General features: G+C 43.0%; 2 protein-coding genes across 6 annotated transcripts in view; one reads left to right on the plus strand and one right to left on the minus strand.

Moving 5' to 3' along the window:
• LOC131706979 (zinc finger protein 271-like) overlaps window positions 1–23873 on the plus strand; it is a 163614-nt gene that overhangs the window by 125397 nt on the left and 14344 nt on the right. The window contains exons 2-4 of one of the 4 annotated variants that reach the window (XM_059008979.1): window positions 17469–17949; window positions 19035–20052; window positions 20220–20222. In XM_059008979.1, coding sequence (XP_058864962.1) covers window positions 17469–17949; window positions 19035–20052; window positions 20220–20222 — 1502 coding nt within the window. Of the gene's footprint in view, window positions 1–12219; window positions 12405–16608; window positions 17198–17465; window positions 17950–19034; window positions 20913–23873 lie in introns of those variants that run through there. The other 3 variants (XM_059008977.1, XM_059008978.1, XR_009310905.1) reach the window with 3 other exon arrangements.
• The window catches only part of LOC131706988 (zinc finger protein 79-like), a 168854-nt gene continuing 146326 nt past the window's right edge, over window positions 1346–23873 (minus strand). The window contains exons 1-3 of one of the 2 annotated variants that reach the window (XM_059008993.1): window positions 9779–10174; window positions 5058–5553; window positions 1346–3782 (exon numbers count right to left, since the gene is read on the minus strand). In XM_059008993.1, the coding sequence (XP_058864976.1) occupies window positions 3229–3782; window positions 5058–5523 (1020 nt within the window). In that variant the 5' untranslated portion in view covers window positions 5524–5553; window positions 9779–10174 and the 3' untranslated portion in view covers window positions 1346–3228. Of the gene's footprint in view, window positions 3783–5057; window positions 5554–9778; window positions 10175–23873 lie in introns of those variants that run through there. The other variant, XM_059008992.1, reaches the window with a different exon arrangement.

Raw genomic sequence — 23873 nt, forward strand, 5'->3', positions numbered from 1 at the left:
AAATACACGCGAAAACAGCTTGCAGAAATTACAACGTATTATTGTAAACGACATATATGAGCATATATTACGCGTTTGCATTTAATTCTCGAACGTAACTAGTAAAACCGATGTACAGAACTTAAATTGCTTGAACAGAGCTATAATAAAATAATAATAACTATCCGGGCACCTGCAGCAATGCAGGATTCGTTGTCGTCCAGTTCGTTTGTCCTGCTGCTGTCCAGGATATTGGTTTTCAAATAAACCTGTATTAAGAATTAACAGCGTTTCCCGAGTCCTGCTTCACAGACATGACAATGTTACTATATATATGTATGTGTTTATTTATTTTCTGAGGTTGCTGTAATTGTTGAAGGTGGTGGAGCACGAAGGGAAACTCAATTGCTTCTATCTCTTCTGCAATGGCAAAATCAATGAAGTTGGTCGCCAGGTTTGCTCAGTTGACTGTTCTGGTAAACCCCCTAAATCTGTCCTAGTTCCGTCAGAGGCAGACTCACGCATGTTTATATGACAGCACGTCTCCGTTTTAATACGTCACTGAAGCCCTTCTGTCACCTGACTCTGTCACATGACAAGGTTGCGTTCCGCAGTGAAGCAGCTGTGCGCGCATGGAATCCGTCTCCTTGCTTTACATCTGCTATAGACTGGAGGGGGCGCTCTTTCTTTCTCTTTGAGGGAGGGGGCCTCTTCTTTCCTAGTGCTCTGTTAGACACCATTTGAGTTGAATGTGGAACCCATTGTGCTTGTAAAACAGCATTTCCAGCTGATGCACTGTTTGGAAACTGAAGGTTTTAAAGACTTTTAAAAAATATTATTATCATATATATATATATATATATATATATATATATATATATATATATATATATTGTATATATTGTCCTTGCAGAGCAGCTCAGCAACTGGGTAATGTTAATAAATATTTCTGTATTTTGAAATTTAGAAGTTTCATTTGACTCCAATTCTATACATTTGTAGAGGAGAATAAACTGGTTTCCATCTTCCCCTGGAGTTTAGTGCAGTGTTAAAAGCACTGCAACCGAGCTCTAAACTTGCTGAAGTGTTGCAATACCCAGGAGCTGTGTGCTAGCTGGATCTAGAGGGGAACGTTAACCAGTATCTTAGAAATCAACAGGAACTCTGCACAGCGTCAAACAACACAAATCAGCAGTGAAGTCAAACTACTTAACGCAGGCGTGTCGGACTCCAGGCCTCGAGAGCCTCTGATTTTCATTCCAGCTTAGGCTGTCAATTAGCATATGTGACCTATTTATTTGTTCAACTGAACATATTTAATGTTTTTTCAAGGTCTTTTACAGTTGATACATTTTTTTTAATATTCACTTGCTTCAAGGTACACGACCTACAAAACATTTTGAGGCCTGGAGAGAAGTGTTAAATCTGTCCAATAAATTAATCAAATAATTCGACCAATGAAGTAATTGAGAGCTGGGGGGTAGGAAGGAAAGCCAGAACAGACAGAGGCCCTGCAGGAACTGAGTCTGACACCTCTGAACTAATGTTAGCTTGGGCAGGGTAGTCTGAGATTAGTGCTAATCAGGGAGGCTTGTGAAACAATAGCATGTCTGGCTTCCTTCAGAACATGTTTCTGGGAGCTTGAATATATCTCCCACCTCGCCACAGGACCCCACGAGAGTCTTGACAATTCAACCCCCAGCTCTATTCAATTTCATTTATTAACTTACAACTCTTTTTTATTGTTAACAGAAGGTGGCTTCTGGCTTTTAAAATAAGTGTCTGTTATTTACTAAGACTTAATTTCATTAATTCATTGAAAGTTGGCAGGAAATTGTTAATTGGGATAATGATGATGATGATGATGATGATTTAGCTTCTATTGAATTGCATTTGAATTCCTGCCTCTTGCTGGAAAAATATTACTGTTTTAAAATCATAATCATCATGTTTTTGTAATAAAGGCATCAGCGTGATGCGTTTCAACTGGGTCTCTGTGTTAGAATTCGGGAGTTTTCTACAGCTGTGGCCAAAAGTTCTGCATCACCTACAAACTACAAAATGACATCGCGAAAGGCTACTAGCGGAAGCCATAATAGTAGTACAGTAGTATTTCATATTAGATTTTGCCGAATTGATGATTCATATCATAGTTTATTTTAGAAATAATTCAGGGTTTTTTTCCAATCCAATTGAATTCAGGCAGAGAATGAATGAAATCAACCTTTATGTTTAAAAAAAAAACCAGACTTTTTATGCCATTGAAAAACATCTAATTTAACGAAACCCCTTTATCATATTCAACATGCAACAAAACCATGACTACCAACATTCCAACTGAAATAACGTTTGGCCACAGCTGAGCTATACATTTCAAAACTGTCTCAAATAATCTGTAGTAAAAGTGTATTACAGGACCGCAGTGATGTAAAGACACCTCTAGAACCTGCCTGAAGGGGCTCTCCAGCACCATGTGATGTGATTACAAGCCACAAACGAGCTGGGCAGGCATATTAAACCAGTCTCCTTGCTTCAGATTTACTATAACACTTTGAGAGAAGGAGTTCAGTCTTTGTGCCTCAAGCCGGCCCTGGACTGGAGGGAGCACCCTTTCTTTTAGGGGGGCAAGGCATCATCCTTTCTCTTAATGAGGGAGGGAGGGAGCAGTTCAGTCTCTGTGCCTCAAGCCTGCCCTGGACTGGAGGGAGCACCCTTTCTCTTAGGGGGTGAGGGATGGAGGGAGGGAGCAGTTCAGTCTCTGTGCCTCAAGCCTGCCCTGGACTAACTCAACTGTAGCAGTTCAGTCTCCATACTCATCCCTTGCTTGGTGAGGTTCTTGTAAAAGCCTTGGATAGAGAGGGCCATAGAGAACGCTCTTTGATGGTGAAGATGCAATGCTGATCCCTTCTTACTCTCATTTTAACATTATTATTGTATTTGTTTTCCCAACATGTTTTATTCTTAACTGTACAGCTGGGGGGATCTAAGTGTAATGATTACTGCAGAGAGCACACACACACACAAAGATAACAACAGTCTTCTGTTATCTCTTATTACACTGAACACTCCATACAGATTTTAATAATGGTGCAATGAGCCTCCAGCATGAGTCAGTGCAGCTCCATTGCAACACATCCTAACTCCTGCATTGGGTGACAGTGGACACAACCCTTCTGTGATTATATACACAGGACTGGTCAACACAGAAACAATTGTACAGGAAAGGTTTCAACCTTGGTAGCATTGTGTTCATATAACAATTACAATGTAATTGAGTGTGTGGACTCGCTGGTGTTTTTTCAGGTTGTTTGAGTAACTGAAACTCCTCCCACAGTCAGAGCAGCGATATGGTTTCTCTCCTGTGTGAATTCGCTGGTGTGAAGCAAGGTTGTTTGACTGACTGAAACTCTTCCCACAGTCAGAGCAGCGATACGGTTTCTCCCCTGTGTGAATTCGCTGGTGTGAAATAAGGTTGTTTGACTGACTGAAACTCTTCCCACAGTCAGAACAGAGATATGGTTTCTCTCCTGTGTGAGTTCGCTGGTGTGAAACAAGGTGTCCTGACCGACTGAAACTCTTATCACAGTCAGAGCAGTGATACAGTTTCTCTCCTGTGTGAGTTCGCTGGTGTATTTTAAGGTGGTCTACCCTACTGAAACTCTTCCCACAGTCAGAGCAGCAATACGGTTTCTCTCTTGTGTCAGTTCGCTGGTGTATTTTAAAATGCCCTAACTGGGTGAAACTTTTCCCACAAACAGGATATTCTCCACTGTCCGCCCTCGCTTTAGCTTCTGGACTGGAACCTGGAAAATATGAACAGGAAAGACAATAAGAACATAAGAAAGGTTACAAAAACGAGAGGAGGCAATTCGTCCCATCTTGCTCATTTGGTTTTTAGTAGCTTACCAGAATCTCATCAAGCAGCTTCTTGAAGGATCCCAGGGTGTCAGCTTCAACAACATTACTGGGGAGTTGGTTCCAGACACCCACAATTCTCTGTGTAAAAAAGTGCCTCCTATTTTCTGTTCTGAATGCCCCTTTATCTAATCTCCATTTATGACCCCTGGTCCTTGTTTCTTTTTTCAGGTCGAAAAAAGTCCCCTGGGTTGATATTGTCAATACCTTTTACAATTTTGAATGCTTGAATCAGATCATCAAGACTGAATAGATTCAGTTCTTTTAGCCTGTCTGCATACGACATGCCTTTTAAATCCGGGATAATTCTGGTCACTCTTCTTTGTACCAATATCCTTTTTGTAACGAGGTGACCAGAACTGAACACAATATTCTAGGTGAGGTCTTACTAATGCATTGTAAAGTTTTAACATTACTTCCCTGGATTTAAATTCAACACTTTTCACAATATATCAGTCATGGCAGTGACACAGAGAGGTGGGAGAGAGGGTGTGTGGGCTTTCCCTCTCTCAGAGTGGCTGAGAGGCGAGCCTTGGGGGGGGGGGTTTGCTGAACCTATAAAATAACATTCTGCTGTTCCCTCAGCTCTGCCCCTGTACGACAAAACAACGAGCTAGCGGAAGCTGTACTCCAGCACCGAGATCGGCCGGAAAATGAAAAAAATTAATTAAATATTGATAGCGGGGAAACCTTGGGCAGACCCCTGTAAGTGTAAAGGAAGCAGGCTGAGGGAGCGGTAAAGTGTGGGACAGGGACCCGGGCCGTGCGGGGAGCGACGGTCGGGGTAACGCTGCCGACTGCAGCACCTTTTCTTTGCAGTTTTTCATTACTTAGCGGCTCTGTTTACCTGTGGGTATTTCCGTGGTCCTGTCTACCATCGCTGGTATTCAAGCCACGGACAACAGCGCCCTCTGCAGGCTAAACTAAAGCACTTGGGGGGGGGGGGGGGGGGGGGGAGTAATAAATAAAACTGGGCACCTGTGCAGTGTTGTCAAATACACTCTTCTGTCTCCCGTGTCAGTGAAAACCCACACCCTTCCACAGATACATACAGTACTTTAGTATTTCTCCACCTTGGTAGAACCCCCCACCCCACCCCACCCCACCCCACCCCACCGTGGATATCACGCAATCTAGAATGACAGTCACAGCTACTCACTCACCTGCTAGACTGCATTCTGAATGTGAGCGTCCGTCTTCCTTTCCACCTCCTTGCATGCTGTTGGGAGAGCCTTCCTCTCCAGCACCTTGCTCTCTCAAGCAGATTCTCTCCAGCACCACGCTACACTCCCGCAGGCGTACAGGCTCCAGCTCAGGGATGTTTGGTTTGAAGTCCTCGGATTCTTCCTTCCCTGGTTCCATGTGCTCAAACTCTACTTCAGGGGGCTCCTGTTTAATACAGGCAGTTTCCAGCACCTCTTCTTGTTTAACAGGAAGGGGTTCTTCTGTCTGGGGGATCTCCAATTCATTGTGCTCTGCTTTAATCTCAGAGACCTCTGGCTGACTGCTCTCACATTGCATCTCACACAGCTCCTGTTTAATGGGGAGGGAAGCCAGCCCAGAGAACTCCACTCTAATGGGGACAGGTTCAAGTTCAGGGAACTCCTCTTTAATCTGGACAGATTCCATCTCCACACTGTCCACTGTATTGTTTAGCAGCTGCTGGGAAAAACAAGGAATTATTTATTTAAATACAGTGCTACTAATACCATTCAAGTTTAAGCTTGTTAAGCCAGACAGCGTGTTGTGCTCTGCGTATACTGACGTTGTGAGTAGATAAGTGCTCTGTGTTGGGAGATCTGGGTCAGACAGCCCGATATTAAAAAGTCTTATTTCGTATTTTCTTTGCTTTGCATTGAATATTGAGAATCTTTTTTATTGTTTGTTTTGTGAAACACAGTTTGTTTATTGTATTTGTTCACAGAGTTAATTCTGTATAATGTACATTTATCTTTTGCTATTTAACCCGTCACATTAGACAGTATAAGCCAATACCTAAAAGTACAGACAGTTTGTGCAGACAGTTCGTGGTTGAATTGTTTTCATAAAACACTGTAGTTTATTAATTCTTATTTCAACCAAATCAGAATACAGAGAATAAAACTTAAATTCCGTCTTTCGACGGTTTCCGGGTACACTGTACGTGTAGCGTTGACACGTATAAACAGCTAAACTGGTGAACTGTGTGTGTGTTACTGTTGGAGCGCTGCATCACCTCTGCACCTGCGCACTACAAACCACTTTCCCCACAATTACATAATGATTGCTGTGCCACGCCACTAGCTAGCGGGGGCAGGGGGGTGTTGCCTGTCTGTCTGTCTGTCCGTGTTCATCATTCCTGGACATGCACTTGTACCCATAGAATGCTGGCGGGAGATTGGGGCCCGAATGGCATCCCCGGGATTGGTGAAGGTGGATGGAGGGCGCAGTTTAATGCAGAGATAAATAGGATGGCCTGTCCGAGCGCAGTTTTACGAGTGAGTGACAGCGCGAGGTAGACTGGAATTTAGCACAGAGAGATAGGTTTTTATTATTTTATTATTACTTTGGTGCTTATTGCTAATAAACTGCTAAATTCAAGCATGAAGCTACTGCCTGTGTGGAGCCTGCTTCCATTTTACACACAACGTTACTTTAGGAAAATCATATTTTTCTAAATATTGTACTGTTTACTAAAAGGGGGGGGGTTGGCGACAGCAAAAAAAAAATTCTGAAGGGGGGCATAACAAAAAAAAAGTTTGGGAACCCCTGAAGGGTAACCAGCCGTCCTGATAAAACCAGGATTGTCCTGATATTAGAGACTTTGTCCCCCGTCCCGATCGAGGTACTGTCGGGACAGCATTTGTCCCGATTTTTAGGTAAACATTGAAAACCCTGGTGTAAAATATGAAGTTTTGATTTTCTTGTTAGGAAATGCTGTATATGTGGCTGCTGTATTGTCTCGCGTTGCAACAGCATACTGTGTGCTTGAGAGAGTTGTTTGCATCTGTGCGGCTATCCAATTAACCTGCAGTCACATGATGCACGATGTGTGATGCGTTTTTGGAGCGTGCATCCGTGCGTCCGGGGCCTGGGTGTTGCGACAGAGATCGAATGATTCTTGGTGTTAGATCTCCTTCCCAACCTGTGAGGGTGCTGTGTAAAGGCAACAGAATACTCTAGACTGGATGGCCCGACAGTTCATTCCCAGGGTTAGGTGGAAGTCAGCAATCTAGAAAGGGGACTGAGCTCCGGTACACTAAATCATTGACCCAGAAGGTTAACGGTGTGGCATCTGTGGATTGGAGGAGCGGGTGCGCTCGTTAACCAAGGGGTCGTGGTTGACGGTATATAAAGGGGACATAGTGATGTGATCTGTTCCTTGTGATGGTTACACAAAACCGAAAGAACCTCTGAAGAGAAAAGTACCACAAGTGTTTTGTTTATTTTGTCTGTCTCATCTTTAATAACTGTTGTTTGTTACTAGATTAGACGGCGAACACGATCCGGAGCTGTCGCTTAAGGCCAGTGCCAAAACCGGACAACACTGCACTCTGCATCACGAATAACTTGTACCTCACCACGAGCACTACAGCACTCACTTTGGACTTGTGACCGTGTTTGTGTATTGTGTGTATGTACTGGATTATTAGTCTTATTTACAGGACTGCAACCCACAATTATCCACTGCGCAATACGCACCGCTGCGTACTGCCAGCCCTCCTTTTGTTTACGGTTTGGATTACAAAATAAAACAGAAACCATTTCACCTGTACTTTGTTGTCTGTTTTTCATTGTTAGATTGCTGCACCTGCACACTAATTATCACTTTGCCACAGTGTGCTTATACATATGCTTCTGCGCGCTTTTACTGGAGAAGTGTCACGACGGCTAGTGGTGTTGATGAACCTGCCCCTAAAAAGCAAAAATGACAGTGCAAGTACCGAACTTTTATCCACGGTGACTTACACGTTGATACAAAATATCAGATAAGAGCAGTTATAAAATACAACAGTCAGTAGTACATATCCAGAACTCTGCTGCCCGCCTGGTGTTCTCTCTGCCTCGCTTCGCCCACGCTACTCCACTACTCCGCTCACTCCACTGGCTCCCGATCACCGCTCGCATCCAGTTCAAGACTCTTGTACTAGCCTACAGATGCCTTGACCAGACTGCACCCAGCTACCTCCAGACCCTCATCTCTCCCTACACCCCCACTCGACCTCTCCTCTCCACCTGCACTAGAAGACTGGCTCTACCTCCTCTACGCTCCCCTGCCTCCAGAGCCCGCTCCTTCTCCACCCTTGCTCCGCAGTGGTGGAATGACCTTCCTACAGATGTCAGGACTGCCCAGTCCCTGACCACCTTCCGGCGCCTCCTTAAGACTCACCTCTTCAAACAGCACCTGTAGAACTCATCTGTTGTATCCTGGGACACTATCACCCTTCATTTAAATGTGCTTTATTTTGCTCTTATCTGCCCCCTATTTTACTGCATTTAATCCTGTACTTCAGAATACTGTAATCTGCCAAGTGTTTAACCTGTAGTATTTTGTACTTAATCATATCCTGATGTAACTATCACTATTTAATCATATCCTGATGTAACTATCACTATTATCTGCTGTATTATTGAATTGTGGTTTGTCACACTTGAACAAAAATTATTGTATTTCTTGCTCTTATTGTATTACTTGTACTGTAACACTTGAAATGTATTTGCTTGCGATTGTAAGTCGCCCTGGATAAGGGCGTCTGCTAAGAAATAAATAATAATAATAATAATAATAATAATAATAATAATAATAATAATACATATGAGCAAATTCAAATAAGAGAATAAATACAGTAAATAATTAATTACATTTGGGAGCGATTTCGACTAAGAGCAGTGATAGTAAATGTGTGCTGTAAGAGTAAGTGCTACAGAGAAATAGTAGTAAATACAATCAGGGGCGGAGCTAGCGTTTCATGTGGGGGTGGGGGGGGCATTGTTCAAATAGTGTCTTACAATTTAGTGGTGTTGTGATCGTGTATCGAAGCAGGCGTAGCAGAAGTGCTGTATAGGCAATGCTGATATGCATAAAAGACTAAAGGTTGGTTTAAACTTCTGACGCAGACAAAAGCCGTATGTCAGCTGCAGACACTTCTACGGGTGCGCAGGAAGGGCTGAAGCTCCCCCGAGTTCACAGACTTTTTTGACGCAGCACAGTGGTCGTAGCTGTGAGTCATACTTTCAGCCAGTCTGCGTTACTGCCGGAGTCGACTTGTGACTAGGGCTGCCAACAGGCTCCACAATCCCGCGACGCTTTGAGACGGGATTTTAAAATCGCCCGTCTCATGAATGCAGTGAATGTGTAAATTGGCTCATATAAAACCGAGCAGCAAACAAGTAAAACTGATCATGTGTTCTCCATACTGCCTCTGAACAGCTGAGCAACGGTACTGAATTGACGGGGAAAGCGATTGCATACAGAAAATAAATAGCGACGTTAATTTATTAGTGACTCAAATCTATAAAAAGAATAACAATACAAATTAAAACGCATTGCATTCATTATTATTGGTATTGTACAAGTGATTGCTGCGCATTTTAGCAAAGGTTCATTTACACTTGAATTACATTCAGTTGAGGCAAGTTTAAAATCCTGCCATCAATAAATAACTACTGCACAGAGTAAGAGCAATAGTTCGTTATAATTTTGGAGAGAATTAAACCATGCTAGTATTTCAAATGTCTTGCATTCCATGTTTTATAACACGCGTCTCGCGGATCTCGGTGTTGCTGTGCGGCGCGCAGGGTCCGGAAGTTCAGCCACCCCTGCACTTCAGTAGATCAGTAGTTTGCTGCACCTCAAAAGAAGTAACTCGGCCTCAAATAACATTAAACATAAAAACACCGTTACCTTACTTTCGATGGATTTCCCCGGCTCCTTTTATTTTAACTGTTTTAAATTGAATCGGTCTTGTTGATGCCCGCCATGCCGAGTTCGTGTAAACAAAGGGCCTGCAACAACTAAAATTAAAATAATAATGTAACTTACTTTATTTTTATCGTCCACGACTTACAAACTGGTACGCAATATCTTGTAACTAACCAAAACAAGCCCCTGCACGGCTCAGTGTTTATGTTATGCGGTGTGTTTGAAATGCCAGCAGGCTCACCTTAGTGATGGGACTGAAGCCTCAGCTGAACCGAGTGACGCAAACGGCGCTACACGTGACCCGCCAGGTCATGTGACCCATGAACGGTGTTGAGCTGCAGCTGATGGAGTCCCATGCGTCCGCTCTTCAACAGCGATCACACTGCGGGGTTTCACTCAAGCTGAAAGGAGGTTGTGTTTTGTTTGGTTGTTTTTTTCCAGCGTGTGTTGCTATCTGTCTAGTTTATTACAGCGGTAAATAATGTCTGCTTCAGAGACAGCGCTGATGGAAGCACATTATTCAATATTCCTGACACAGAGACAACTAAATTGTTAGCGCATACACATCCTACAAAAACAACGTGGCTGTAATAATTTTCTTTAAATAAATAGAATAACCTAAACATACAATTCCACCATTCTATTTTTTGTTTCAAAAAGTCGATGTTTGTTTGCATTTGGAAAGAAACACAATTTAGGCTTAAACAGAGTCGTATTATTATACTGTTTTTGTTTTAAGTTTTTAATCCATGCGTCTATCACATTGAATACAACATAGTTAATCTTGCGTAAAGAAAAAAAAATGCATACATCTTTAAGTCTTAACAGGCATATACAGAATTACTGTTTGTTTTGGGGTGAAAGTACAAACTAACTCATGAAACTGAGACACATTGAAGGAAACCTACAGTGTCGTTTTTGCTCACTGCAGTGCTCGTTTGAGAGATGACCAAACAGCTCAATATCTTAGGTCAGGATTGTGCAGTGTGCACTCGACACTTTGAATGAGTTCCTTACGAGCGATGCTTACAGAAACCTAAGCTACAATAAAGAACCTTAAGATACAGTAAAGAACCTTAAGATTCAATAAAGAACCTTAAGATTCAATAAAGAACCTTAAGATTCAATAAAGAACCTTAAGATACAATAAAGAAACTAAGCTACAATGAAGGTGACCCGGGTTCGATCCCCTCTATTTTCTCAATATATTATCTTGTTCTTGCCAAATGTTTAATTCTTATTTTTTATTGCTTATTCTATTCAATTATTTCAAATCATACAGACTTTCTGTATTAAAAGTGAATTGTCAAACTTTTTGTAATAAAGTATGAGAAATAAACCTGTGTATTAATGCTTATTTCCTGCAATATTTTCTTAATTATGTCAAATCACGGTCTGTTTTTTTTTTTAAGGCTATAAACTATTAAACCCCTGCACTTCAAAAACCTTCTTCATAATCATGATTATTTGTAATATAAATAAATCCACACAACCCATTTCATTGATGTAATGGCATAAAAATAATGGCATGTTTTTCAATGGCATAAAAAGTTTTTTTTTAAAAAAACATAAAGGTTGATTTCATTCATTCTCTGCCTGAATTCAAAAATAAAATAAAAAAACCTGAATTATTTCTAAAATAAACGTTGATATGAATCGTCAATTCGGCAAAAAAATAACAATCGAATAATAGCAAGCCTAGTTGTAATCTATTCCAGCAATGAGCCCAGTCAAATTAACCACTTCACAAAAATCTGACAAATTAAAAAATGTGACATTTCAGAATCTAATATGAAATACTACTGTACTACTATTATGGCTTCTGCTAGTAAGATACTGGTTAATCTTCCTCTCTAGTTCCAGATAGCACACAGCTCCTGGGTATTGCAACACTTCAGCAAGTTTAGAGCTCGGATGCAGTGCTTTTAATCCTGCAGTAAACTCCAGGGGAAGAAGATGGAAACCAGTTTATCCTCCTCTACAAATGTATAGAAATTATTAATTTCAAAATAGAGAAATATTTATTAACATTACCCACTTGCTGAGCTGCTCTGCAAGGACAACACACATAAATAAAAGAAACAGGGGCCGCAACAACAAATATCCTGGACAGCAGCAGGACAAAACAAAACAGGACAAGACAAACAAACTGGACAGACAACGAATCCTGCATTGCTGCAGGTGCCTGGATCGTTATTATTATTTTATTATAGGTCTGTTCAAGCATGTTAAGTTATGTACATCGGTTTTACTAGTTACATCCGAGAATTTAATGCAAACGCGTGATATATGCACATGTATGTCGTTTACAATAATAGGTTGTAATTTCTGCAAGCTGTTTTCGCATGTATTTCACACCCCCACACCAGGTGGCGGTATCCCCTTCACTAATCCTGCACTTGGCTCTCAAAGCTCCTCTTGCACGGCTGGCGCTCTTCCATTGTTTATAGGGCGGGTCTGCTTCTGCGCAGCTCCTTTTGGAATGTGCAGCGCATGCGCAGACTCGCAGGGTGTAGAATCCTGCGCTACTGGAACTCAAAGATAAACAACAACAAACGCTAGAAGCAGAGAAAGAAAAATACTAAATGCAGCAGATGATGTTAAAACAGTAAGTTCCGTTTTGTATTTTGTTTAGTGTTTTTTTTGTGACGCTCGGGCGCGGCAGACTCAGAGTTTGTTTGTAAAATGAACACGACATGGCGGCATCAACAAGACCGATACCTAGAAGAGCCAAACAAACAAAAAAATGAGATAAATTTTTCAAAAGAGCCACAGCAAAGTTTACACTCGTGTATTAGAAATATTTAAGAATTTTTATGTAATAACAGCAGCAGTAATATACGACTTGCACTGGTAGTAGTTCTGGTAGTTATATACAACACCAGTAGGTGGCAATAACGCTGTTTTTTTTTTTTTCACTCTGTGACACCCAAGCTAACTGTAGGCTACTACACACAATACTACATAAAAAGCACTATATTTTGTTCACTGACATAGTGCTGGTTTCTAGCACTCCTAAGACGCCACAAAAATTGAGAAACGGGCATCATAAACAAGTGATTAACAAGAAGTGCATTGCACCCTACTTACATTAATGAGATTCCTGTTGCTGCATCATTTTGCTGAGTGCTTTGTAGTTGGGGTCGTAACTGGTGAGATTCAGCTTCATGCAGGCATTCAGGCTTTCATCCGTTAACCTTGAGCGTGGGTTGGTTTTGATGTTGTTCAGATGTGAGAAGGACTGCTCGCATGTGTATGTTGAGCCAAACATTGTCAGCACAGCAACACTGACACGATGCAATGTGCTGGAAGTGGCTGGAAGTTCGTTCCAGGTTTTCAGGATGAGATTGTCTTCGCGCTGGAGTTTTCTCATATCTGTTATGTTGCTTTGCCAGTTCTGCCCTCTGACGAGCGAGGCTTTCCAGTTCGGAATTCAAAGTGAAATTTTGACACCCACATATCGGACACCTTCAGTTCAGCAGCTTCCAGCTCAAAATCTCCAATGGAGATGCCAGGGATGACACTCGGGTTTTGTGTGTCCACGGTGCACACATGTGGATGAGTTATTACTTTGAACAAATCGGCATGTCTGCGGAAGTCCGCAAAACATGATTTGAATGACATCAGTAAATCAGACGTGAAGGCTGCCTGAGGTCGAAATGATGAGCGGGGTCCCTCGCTAAGCAATCCTCTCTGTACGCTCGCAATGTTTCGAAGTGCAGGAGACGGCCACTTTCAATGTCCCTGATAAACAGCTCCAGCTTTGTTTCAAATGCAAACACTGCCTGTTGCAGGGACAGGATTGTGTTTCCAATGGCTTGCATTTTTACATTGAGGTGGTTCAAATGACATGTAATATCCACCAGGTAGTGAAACTTCACGAGCCACTCAGTGTCAGTGAGCTCGGGATGAACATTTCCTTTCATTTCCAGAAATGCCCTCACTTCATTTAAACAGGCAGCAAAGCGGGCGAACACTTTTCCCCTGGATAACCAACGCACATTGCTGTGCAGTAGCAGCCCTGGATAATTACTCCCCACTTCATCCAACAAGGCCTTGAACTGGCGATCATTCAAAGCTCGGGCCACAATGAAGTTCACAATGCGAACGACCAATGACATCACTTCGCGAAGTTCCTCTCCACACGACTGAGCACACAGTGCCTCTTGATGCACAATGCAATGAAAGTTTAAGATGGGCCGCTTCTCTTGCTCACACAGAAGGGCAACGAATCCTTTGTTTCCCTAACATACTGGGTGCTCCATCAGTACACACAGATATAAGTTTATTCAGTGGTAGCTTTTTCTCTGCAGCAAAGTCCATCAGAGATTAACACATCCTCGCCTCTTGTTGTATCTTTCATCAGCAAAACAGCGAGACTCTCTTCACGCACTGTATCACCCGCCACATACCACCCGACTATGCTTAGCTGTGCTACATTGCTCACATCGGTAGACTCATCCAAGGAAAGAGAAAAGTAACTACCTGAACTGATGTCGTTGATCTGCATCTCCTCTATCTGGCGAGCCATCACGAGTGCACGATCATGAACAGTTCTTGCTGACAAAGGCATGTCTTTAATTTTATCCTTGTTTGGGAGGTTGTTAAACAGTTCTTTAGCCACACTGAGCATGCAACCCTTAATGTACTCCCCATCTGTAAATGGTTTCCCACTCCGCACAATCTCCAGAGCGCTAGCAAAGCTCGCAGAATTCAGATTCCCGCCTTTGTGAGTCCATGCTAGCAGCTGCTGCTGTCCGGTTTCCATTCTCCGCTGAAGCTCAGCGCAAGCTTTTTTCCTGCATTCCCCATCGGGATATTTTGCGGCGAACGCTGCGTCTCAAAATGTCTCTTAACATTTGACTTTTTGAGCGATGCAATACGTTCATTGCAAATGAGACGCACTGCGGACCCCGACTTCTCCACAAATGCAAATTGATCCGTCCATTCGGGCTGGAATGAACGGTAATCCTCGTCTTTTTTTTCTTTTCGCCATCTTGCTCTCGTTGATGATGATTTTTAATTTAGCTAGGTAGTTGTTTAACTTGATCTGGACATGACGCAGGCCTAACCACGTCGTCCAATTAAAATTCAGCTCTCTGAAAGGTAGGCTAGCTGCAGGCCAAACGCCGCTGTCAGTCATATTAAGCTGCGAGTCTCTTACCTAAATATTTTGAACATATTTTATTTAATTTTACACATTCATAATTATACATTAATCAAGTATGCTAATAGTTTAAAAATAATTATCATCATGTTCGAGGGTGTATTTTCAGTCAACATTTGAAAATTGGAGAGCCATATAAAATCCTGAAAAGAGCCATAGGTTCCCGACCCCTGTGTTATAGCGATCTGTACTACGTGTTGTGTTTTGTGTCGTTTTGTGTCGCTGGTCCGTGTTTTGTCTGTCCTGAGTGATCGAGTCGTTGCCCCCAGTGTGCTTGTGAATGTTGTGCAATCGTGTTGTGGTTTTTATTGTCACTTTGTAATCGTTTGAAATCATATCACATTGAAAATAAATGCACCGTGGAATCTTTTACTTAAATGCTTGTGAATAAATTATCTTATTGTCATTATTGATTTGTTACAGAAAAACTGCAGACAAGGCAGACATCATCATACAACTAGCATGATTTTAACAGGTTCCTTTCTGTTTTAAGTGATACCTGTCAGCTTAAAACATGTTTAAAAGGACATTTGGAAATACAGCTATTTTGGAGACACTTAAAGTGATTGATCCCCCCCCCCCCATTAGAGCCGTGACCTTTGCCTCTTTTGCTCATAGCTACACACGAAGCAAACTTGTTTGCACTCAGATACACAAATATCATAGCTGAAGAGAATAATTCCAACACAATACAATGGTACCTGTATGAGCCGTTAATGTTAGACTGCCCTAGTCTAACCTCTTCAGGCAGCGAGAGTGAAGATTCAGATGACGATGGCGCCAGTTCGTTTAGCAACAGTGAGTGGATTAACCCGCCTGCAATTCTCTGTGATTGGTTGCAAATATGAATGTTTACTCTTCAGTAATTCTCCAGATTTGCACAGGGCTGTACAGCCGCTTTTTAATGCTTCTGGTCGTTCAACCTTCCCTGTAGTCACATCAAGTGTCATTGTGTTGTAATAAGTTGGATATATGGTAGCAACACAGCAGCCTGCATGAGAATAAACTATTCCATTACTGACACGACGATGCACTGGGGGGGAAAACTGGACGAAATGAGCATCCCAAAAAAGATTCTGGGGACACTGGGACCAGTGTTCCAAAAGTGGGACTGTCCCATCCAAACCGGGACGTCTGGTCACCTAACAGTAATCAGTCTTGTTATGTCTACACTGTATATCTTGTTATGTCTAAAGATGACATGTTTACGCAGGGTTTTGTGTAAAGAGGCAGCTTGCACGCTGCAGTGGGCTGTGTTGTGTGGGGACCCAACCTGTGGTCAACTGGCTTCTTATTTTCACTCAACGTTACAATCTGAATTCACAGCGATCCCAAACTGCACTGAGGTATTGAAACACCCTCCACACAGTTGAACTTGTGGGACATTAAACTAAAACTGTAACATGGGTTGATTGTAAGAGCTGCATTGTGAAAAGGTCTTCACCTAATTAAAAAATAACTCGATGCTGTAGGCAAACTTCCTTAATAACTAAACGAATCTCTATAAAAAATGTTAAGGCATCGTCACCTCTCCTGTATGCTGCTTTTACACACACACACATATTCTTTATAAATGTATTATTGGCAAAGTTTATCTTTTAAAATGCGTTCGGTCTGAAAAGCAGCCGTTATATTTGTATTGTAGGTGAACTCGAGTGACAAAGCGAGCCTCCTAGATCAGAGAAGCCGCGCAGCTTGAGCTGAGAGGCGGGGCTTCAACAGCTCACTCGGACGCTGTGTGTGAGGAGAGAGGCGGGGCTTCGACAGCTCACTCGGACGCTGTGTGTGAGGAGAGAGGCGGGGCTTCGACAGCTCACTCGGACACCGTGTGTGAGGAGAGAGGCGGGGCTTCGACAGCTCACTCGGACGCTGTGTGTGAGGAGAGAGGCGGGGCTTCGACAGCTGACTCGGACGCTGTGTGTGAGGAGAGAGGCGGGGCTTCGACAGCTGACTCGGACGCTGTGTGTGAAGAGAGAGGCGGGGCTTCAACAGCTCACTCGGACGCTGTGTGTGAGGAGAGAGGCGGGGCTTCGACAGCTGACTCGGACGCTGTGTGTGAAGAGAGAGGCGGGGCTTCGACAGCTCACTCGCACGCCGTGTGTGAGGAGAGAGGCGGGGCTTCGACAGCTCACTCGGACGCTGTGTGTGAGGAGAGAGGCGGGGCTTCGACAGCTCACTCGGAGGCCGTGTGTGAGGAGAGAGGCGGGGCTTCGACAGCTCGCTCAGGGGCTGTGTGTGAGGAGAGAGGGTGACGGAAGGAGACGCGCAAAGGCATTTTTTGTTTATTTGAGAAAGAAACATTTTGTGATTGGCAACTGCAAGTCCTTAAAGATTTTTTTGACTATTTTTAAGGCAATCCTCTGCTATTATGAAGTTATTACAAGAAATTGTGTGTCCGTTCAATAGTAAAGCCAGCCCTGCTGTTCAGGTCAGATTTTGTCAGCCCTTTGAATGGCCTTTAGTAGCACTGTTTAAATAAATGTGTTTGTTTTTTTTCCCCAGCAGCTACTAAACAGAATCCTGTGTGCTGCCATGGACAGTGTGAAGATGGAATCTGTCCAGATTAAAGAGGAGTTCCTTGAACTTGTCCCCATTAGAGTGGAGTTCTCTGGGCTGGCTTCCCTCCCCATTAAACAGGAGCTCTGTGAGATGCAATGTGACAGCAGTCAGCCAGAGGACTCTGAGATTAAAGCTGAGCACAATGAATTGGAGATCCCCCAGACAGAAGAACCCCTTCCTGTGAAACAAGAAGAGGTGCTGGAAACTGTCCGTATTAAACAGGAGCCTGAAGGAGTATTGAAGGAAGAATCCAAGGACTTCAAACCAAACATCCCTAAGCTGGAGCCTGTACGCCTGCGGGAGTGTAGCGTGGTGCTGGAGAGAATCTGTGTGAGAGAGCAAGGCGCTGGAGAGGAAGGCTCTCCCAACAGCACGCAAGGAGGTGGAAAGGAAGACGGGCGCTCCCATTCAGAATGCAGTCTAGCAGGTGAGTGACTCCCAGTAGCTGTGACATTTGTCATTCTCGATTGCGTGATATCCACAGTGTGGTTGAGAGGGAGGGAGGGAGCATGTAGGTTACATTACTAGCTATTTGTTTTTCCTGGACCACTCCAACCAGTTCAAGATAGGACTCACTACTGGTGAACTTCAGATAAAGATATAATGTTGTCATTGCTCTGGGTTGGGGGGCGGGGGTGTTATATCAAGGGGAGAAGCACTGCAGTGCTGTATATATCATTATAAATGTTTAGTGTAAAAATAATGGATATTATTGTGAATGTATAATGTAATGCTTTTGATAAAAGATATAATTGTAGCGTGTGTTGGAGCAGTGGGGCGGAACGTGTGCGACGCTCCACCCTAGGGGGGGCACGGAGAGTCAGTAAGGGGGGGCGCGACTATGATTAAAGGGGCAGGTCTGTAAAATGTTGTTTTTTTTTGGTTTTTTTTTTAAAAGGATACAACATTTTAAATATATACATAAATGACAGCTAATTAGTTCTTACCTTTCGAATGAGCCGTTGACGATCACTCTAGGAATAAAACCGTGTCAGTGACACTGCAGTGAACAGAGATGGAATGGCGGCTTCCATGTACGGGGCGCCAAAAAAAACACTAGTATATTTTTCCCAGATTTAACCACAAAAAGTCCAGATTTAGCTAAATACATAAATGTTAAAAGTTTTGAAATGTGTAATTTTTAACATTTATAAATTTCAAAACTTCATGTGTTCTTTTAACATTCATGTATTTAGCTGAATCTGGACTTTTTGTGGTTAAATCTGGGAAAAAATGTATGCTAAGAAAATGGGACGGTGTATAAAAGGTTTGTGCCCCACTGTCGGAGGAACTACACCTGAAACGTTACAGGAGAACTTTTGAAGGCAGAATTTGATCCCAGGGCTCGGTTTCTTTACTGACTGCCTTCAGACACAGTAAAGGTCTTAAGTTTTTATCTTTGCCTTATTAAACAGTGCAAGCCTCACAGCTTTAATCCACTCCACCACCCAGCCACATGCCCGAAGCCTACAAGCAGTCCCTCTTACTTTCTTTCCTGTTCCTATTTTCCAGGTTCCAGTCCAGCAGCTAAAGCGATGGCGGGCGGTGGAGAATATCCTGACTGTGGGAAAGGGTTCATCCAGTTAGGGCATTTAAAACAAAAACAGAGCATTCACACAAGAAAGAAACTGTGTCGCTGCTCGGACTGCGGGAAGAGTTTCAGTCGAATAGATGGTCTTGTTTCACACCAGCGAATTCACACAGGAGAGAAACCATATCGCTGCTCTGACTGTGGGAAGAGTTTCAGTCAGTCAAACAACCTCAAAAAACACCAGCGAACTCACACAGGAGAGAAACCTTATCACTGCTCGGACTGTGGGAAGAGTTTCAGTCGAATAGATGGTCTTGTTTCACACCAGCGAATTCACACAGGAGAGAAACCATATCGCTGCTCTGACTGTGGGAAGAGTTTCAGTCAGTCAAACAACCTCAAAAAACACCAGCGAACTCACACAGGAGAGAAACCTTATCACTGCTCGGACTGTGGGAAGAGTTTCCGTCGAATATACAGTCTTGTTTCACACCAGCGAATTCACACAGGAGAGAAACCATATCGCTGCTCTAACTGTGGGAAGAGATTCAGTCGAATAGACCATCTTGTTTTACACAAGCGAATTCACACAGGAGAGAAACCGTATCACTGCAAGGACTGCGGGAAGAGTTTCAGTCGAATAGATGGTCTTGTTTCACACCAGCGAATTCACACTGGAGAGAAACCTTATCACTGCTCTGACTGCGAGAAGAGTTTCAGTCAGTCAGACAGCCTCAAAAAACACCAGCGAATTCACACAGGCGAGAAACCATATCACTGCTCTGACTGTGGAAAGAGTTTCTGTCAGTCAAACAACCTTGTTTCACACCAGCAAACTCACACAGGAGAGAAACCGTATCGCTGCTCTGACTGTGGGAGGAGTTTCCGTCGGTCAAACAGCCTTGTTTCACACCAGCGAACTCACACAGGAGAGAAACCTTATCCCTGCTCGGACTGTGGGAAGAGTTTCACTCTGTTAGGCAACCTCAAAAAACACCAGCGAACTCACATAGGAGAGAAACCTTAAATGGGACGTTTCACTCATGAGCGAAAAAAACGTTATCCTTGCATTATGAATCCTTGTGAAAATTACTGTTTTGTATATCACGTGAGCATGCATTTTAAATGGTCAAAATGCTCTTCAACTCTTGCACTGTGATTGTCAGAATGTGGGCGGAGACGCGGACACGTCACAAGAGGCTTCTCTGCTGTCAGTTTAACTCGGGCTGTCAATGCAGTCAGTGCCTGGGAGCGGGAATATGCAGAAAGGAAACTATTCTGCACCTCATCTGATGGACGAGTCAGGAGAAATTGATAACTCAGTGTGGGGAATGAGTTTCAGGGTTTAGCATTTAAACTGCATAGACTTGAAAATAAATACATTGATGGGAACGAGTATCCCGACCCCGGTATGTAGCATCCCAGAGACAAGACTGCACCGTCCTTACTGGACAACCGCCTGGAGGGTTTGTCTTGTAAATTCATCACAATCCTAAAACTAATGAGAAATGATAGTGTCCCATGGCTGCATTGACATGAATGGCTGAAGATTGCGTGACGTGTAGCTTTGCAATGTGCATTGTCCATGCTTGTATTTGTGCTGCTCTTGTAAACTGCCCTGAGTAATAGCAGTGTTGCAAGCTTGTGTACGGATCTTAGGTACAGAAAGGCAGACCGGTTTCATCCCTGGCTGTTTCTTGCTCTTTTGCAGTATTTTACACTATGTGACGGATTACAAATGAAAATGTAGTTTAGCTTAGTTTACCCTTGATCAGGGTGTCTGCTAATAAATACATAGTAATTACAGAGCACAAAATAATAGAAACTGCAGTATGGTAATGGAAATAAACGTGTCTGGTGGGGGGGGGGGGGGGGGGGGTATAGATTTTGCAAGGAACTTATAGATAAATAAATATTGGTGCAAAAGATGCTTCGACACAAAACCTTTTTTCGTTTATTTTTTTCGGTCCTGAGGAAATGCTACTGTGTCGATACTGAAGCTTGATATATATATTTTTTTAATTTAGTGGGCGCCAATTTTTTTTTTTTTATTGTTTCCATCCCAATCTAGTAATATTCAATTATTATTATTAGGCTCAGCCCACCGCTACCAACCCTGTGCCGACTCGGGATAGGTGAAGACGAACGCACGCTGTCCTCCGAAGCGTGTGCCGTCAGCCGACCGCTTTTTTAACACTGCAGACTCACCGTGCAGTCACCCAAGATCTTCAGCGTCGGAGGATAACGCAGCTCTGGGCAGCTTACAGGCAAGCCCGCAGGCGCCCGGCCAGACTACGCGGTGAGCCGAGGACACCCTGGCCAAGCTAACCCTCCCTCCCCCAGGCGAAAAAAAAATAAATATGTTCACATTGCATTATGAGTCTCTGTGTAATTACTGTTTTGTGTATCACTCTTAGAGCATGCATTTTAAATGGTCAACACTCTCTTGCACTCTGATTGTATCAGAAATTGGGCAGTGACACGGTGTGACAGACAAAATGATTCTTGGTGATACATCTCCCTCCTGACCTGTGAGGACGCAGTGTAAAGGGAACAGAGTGCCCCGGACTGCATGGCCTGGCAATTCATTCCCAGGGTTAGGTGGAAGTCGGCTATTTAGAAAGGGGGCTCAGCTGCAGTACATTAAGTCATCGCCCCAGAGAGAAAGCGATGTGGGAACCGCGGATTGGAGGAGAAACGGCTGCACTCGCTAACCAAGCTGAGTTCTAATGGGACTTGGCTGTACAATTAAACCTGGTGTGTGCTGATTGAACGATTGATTAATTATACAACACAATAGTAAGCAATGCGAAAAACACCTTTGTCTAAATTGTATTCAAATGAGCAAAATGTATATTTAAAGCTTGTTGTATCAAATCGAGTTCTAGCACTTTTCCTCTCTGAGTCGTTCTCAGTGCTGGTTGTTTAATGCTGTATGGAATTCCTGTTTTCCAAGATACTGGTTAACCTTAACCTTCCCCTCTAGTAACAGCTAGCACACAACTCCTGGGTATTGCAACACTTCAGCAAGCTTAGAGCTCGGATGCAGTGCTTTTAACCCTGCAGTAAACTCCAGGGGAAGAAGATGGAAACCAGTTTATCCTCCTCTACAAATGTATAGAATTGGAGTCAAATTAAACGTCTAAATTTCTAAATGCAGAAATGTTTATTACATTCTTTTTTTTGGTACAGGTATAAATAAATAAAACATTAAAAAAAGGTATTTTCAATTGTTCAGGGCCCTGTTCCTCGTAGCTGGATAACTGAGTTATCCGGATCACTCTCAGGATAACTTGACAGAAGTCTGTCTTGTTCCGTTCCTCGAAGCAAGCTTAAAGTCTAGCCGACTGAGTTACCATAGCAACACATCCTTAATCTTAAACCTGCTCCAGCGCAGGATAACTTAAAGTTAGCCGGATCTGTGTATAAAAACTTGTACTTCTACCCAATGAAAGCGCTTGACACACCCCTCTAAAATGACAGCGCCCTTCCTTAGAGATCCCATAGATCAACGGGCAAGATACTTTGCATCATTCAGATGTTTTTGTATTTGAGTGCTATAGATTCGGTCGGCAAGGTGTCATTTATCTAATAAATCTACTTGAGCCGTACATTACCCATCCCACCCGAAGCAGCGGTGCGTTGACAGTAACACAGGCTATATGCATAGGGATGCGCTTTTTTGCTAGTGGCGCATTCCTATACTCAGTGATTAATTAGTACAACATATTACTACAGTATTATATATTATAAAAAGAACAAGGGCAAATTATGACAAAACAATAGAGAGCTAACCATTCTCATGCAACAAACTCTCAGTCCATGTTACATTCCATTACTACAAGCATGCAGATTTAAATTGGACGTGTGTGAAATAATTATATTGGGGTAAATACATAGCCTGTGTAATAAAAAATGCATTTTTAAAAAATTACACATTTAGCTGATCTGCAGTTTTTTTCCACGCTTCCTCTCTGGACTTGGCAGCAGCAGCAGCACTGTTGCATTTAGTTGTGAAAATGCTTTTATATTCCTCAAAACTTTCCATGATAAGCTCTTGCTCAGTCAGTCTGAAACAAGTTGCTCTCTCTTTCGACGTCGTCTTTCGTGAAGATCATTGTTTCAGTGCTCTGCGATTCTCCCTTTTGAGGTAGCACGAGCATGCGCAATTATCCGGATTCCTTAAGTCAGAATCGAGTTAACGAGACACTTTTAGCCTGTATTTGCCGTCAAGGAACGGAGATAGCCTGACTTCAATGATCGGGTTAATTGAATCCGGCTAACGTCTGATTAGCCTGAATTAGTTAAACCAGCTACGAGGAACAGGGCTCATTTTCCAAACAGTGCATCAGCAGGAAATTCTGCTTTACAAGCACAGTGGCGTCCACATTCAACTCAAATGGTGTCTAACAGAGGACTAGGAAAGAAGAGGCCCCCTCCCTCAAAGAGCAAGAAAGAGCGCCCCCTCCAGTCTATAGAGATGTAAAGCAAGGAGACGGATTCCATGCGCGCACAGCTGCTTCACTGCGGAACGCAACCTTGTCATGTGACAGAGTCAGATAATACAGGCTTCAGTGACGTATTAAAACGGAGACGTGCTGTCATATAAACATGCGGGAGTCTTCTTCTGACGGAGCTAGGACAGATTTAGGAGGTTTCCCAGAACAGTCAACTGAGCAAACCTGGCGACCAACTTCATTGATTTTGCCATTGCAGAAGAGATAGAAGCAATTGAGTTTCCCTTCGTGCTCCACCACCTTCAACAATTACAGCAACCTCAGAAAATAAATAAACACATACATATATATTGTAACATTGTA

Source organism: Acipenser ruthenus, chromosome 38 (assembly GCF_902713425.1).
Source record: "Acipenser ruthenus chromosome 38, fAciRut3.2 maternal haplotype, whole genome shotgun sequence".
In the NCBI taxonomy this organism is placed as follows: Eukaryota; Metazoa; Chordata; class Actinopteri; order Acipenseriformes; family Acipenseridae; genus Acipenser; species Acipenser ruthenus.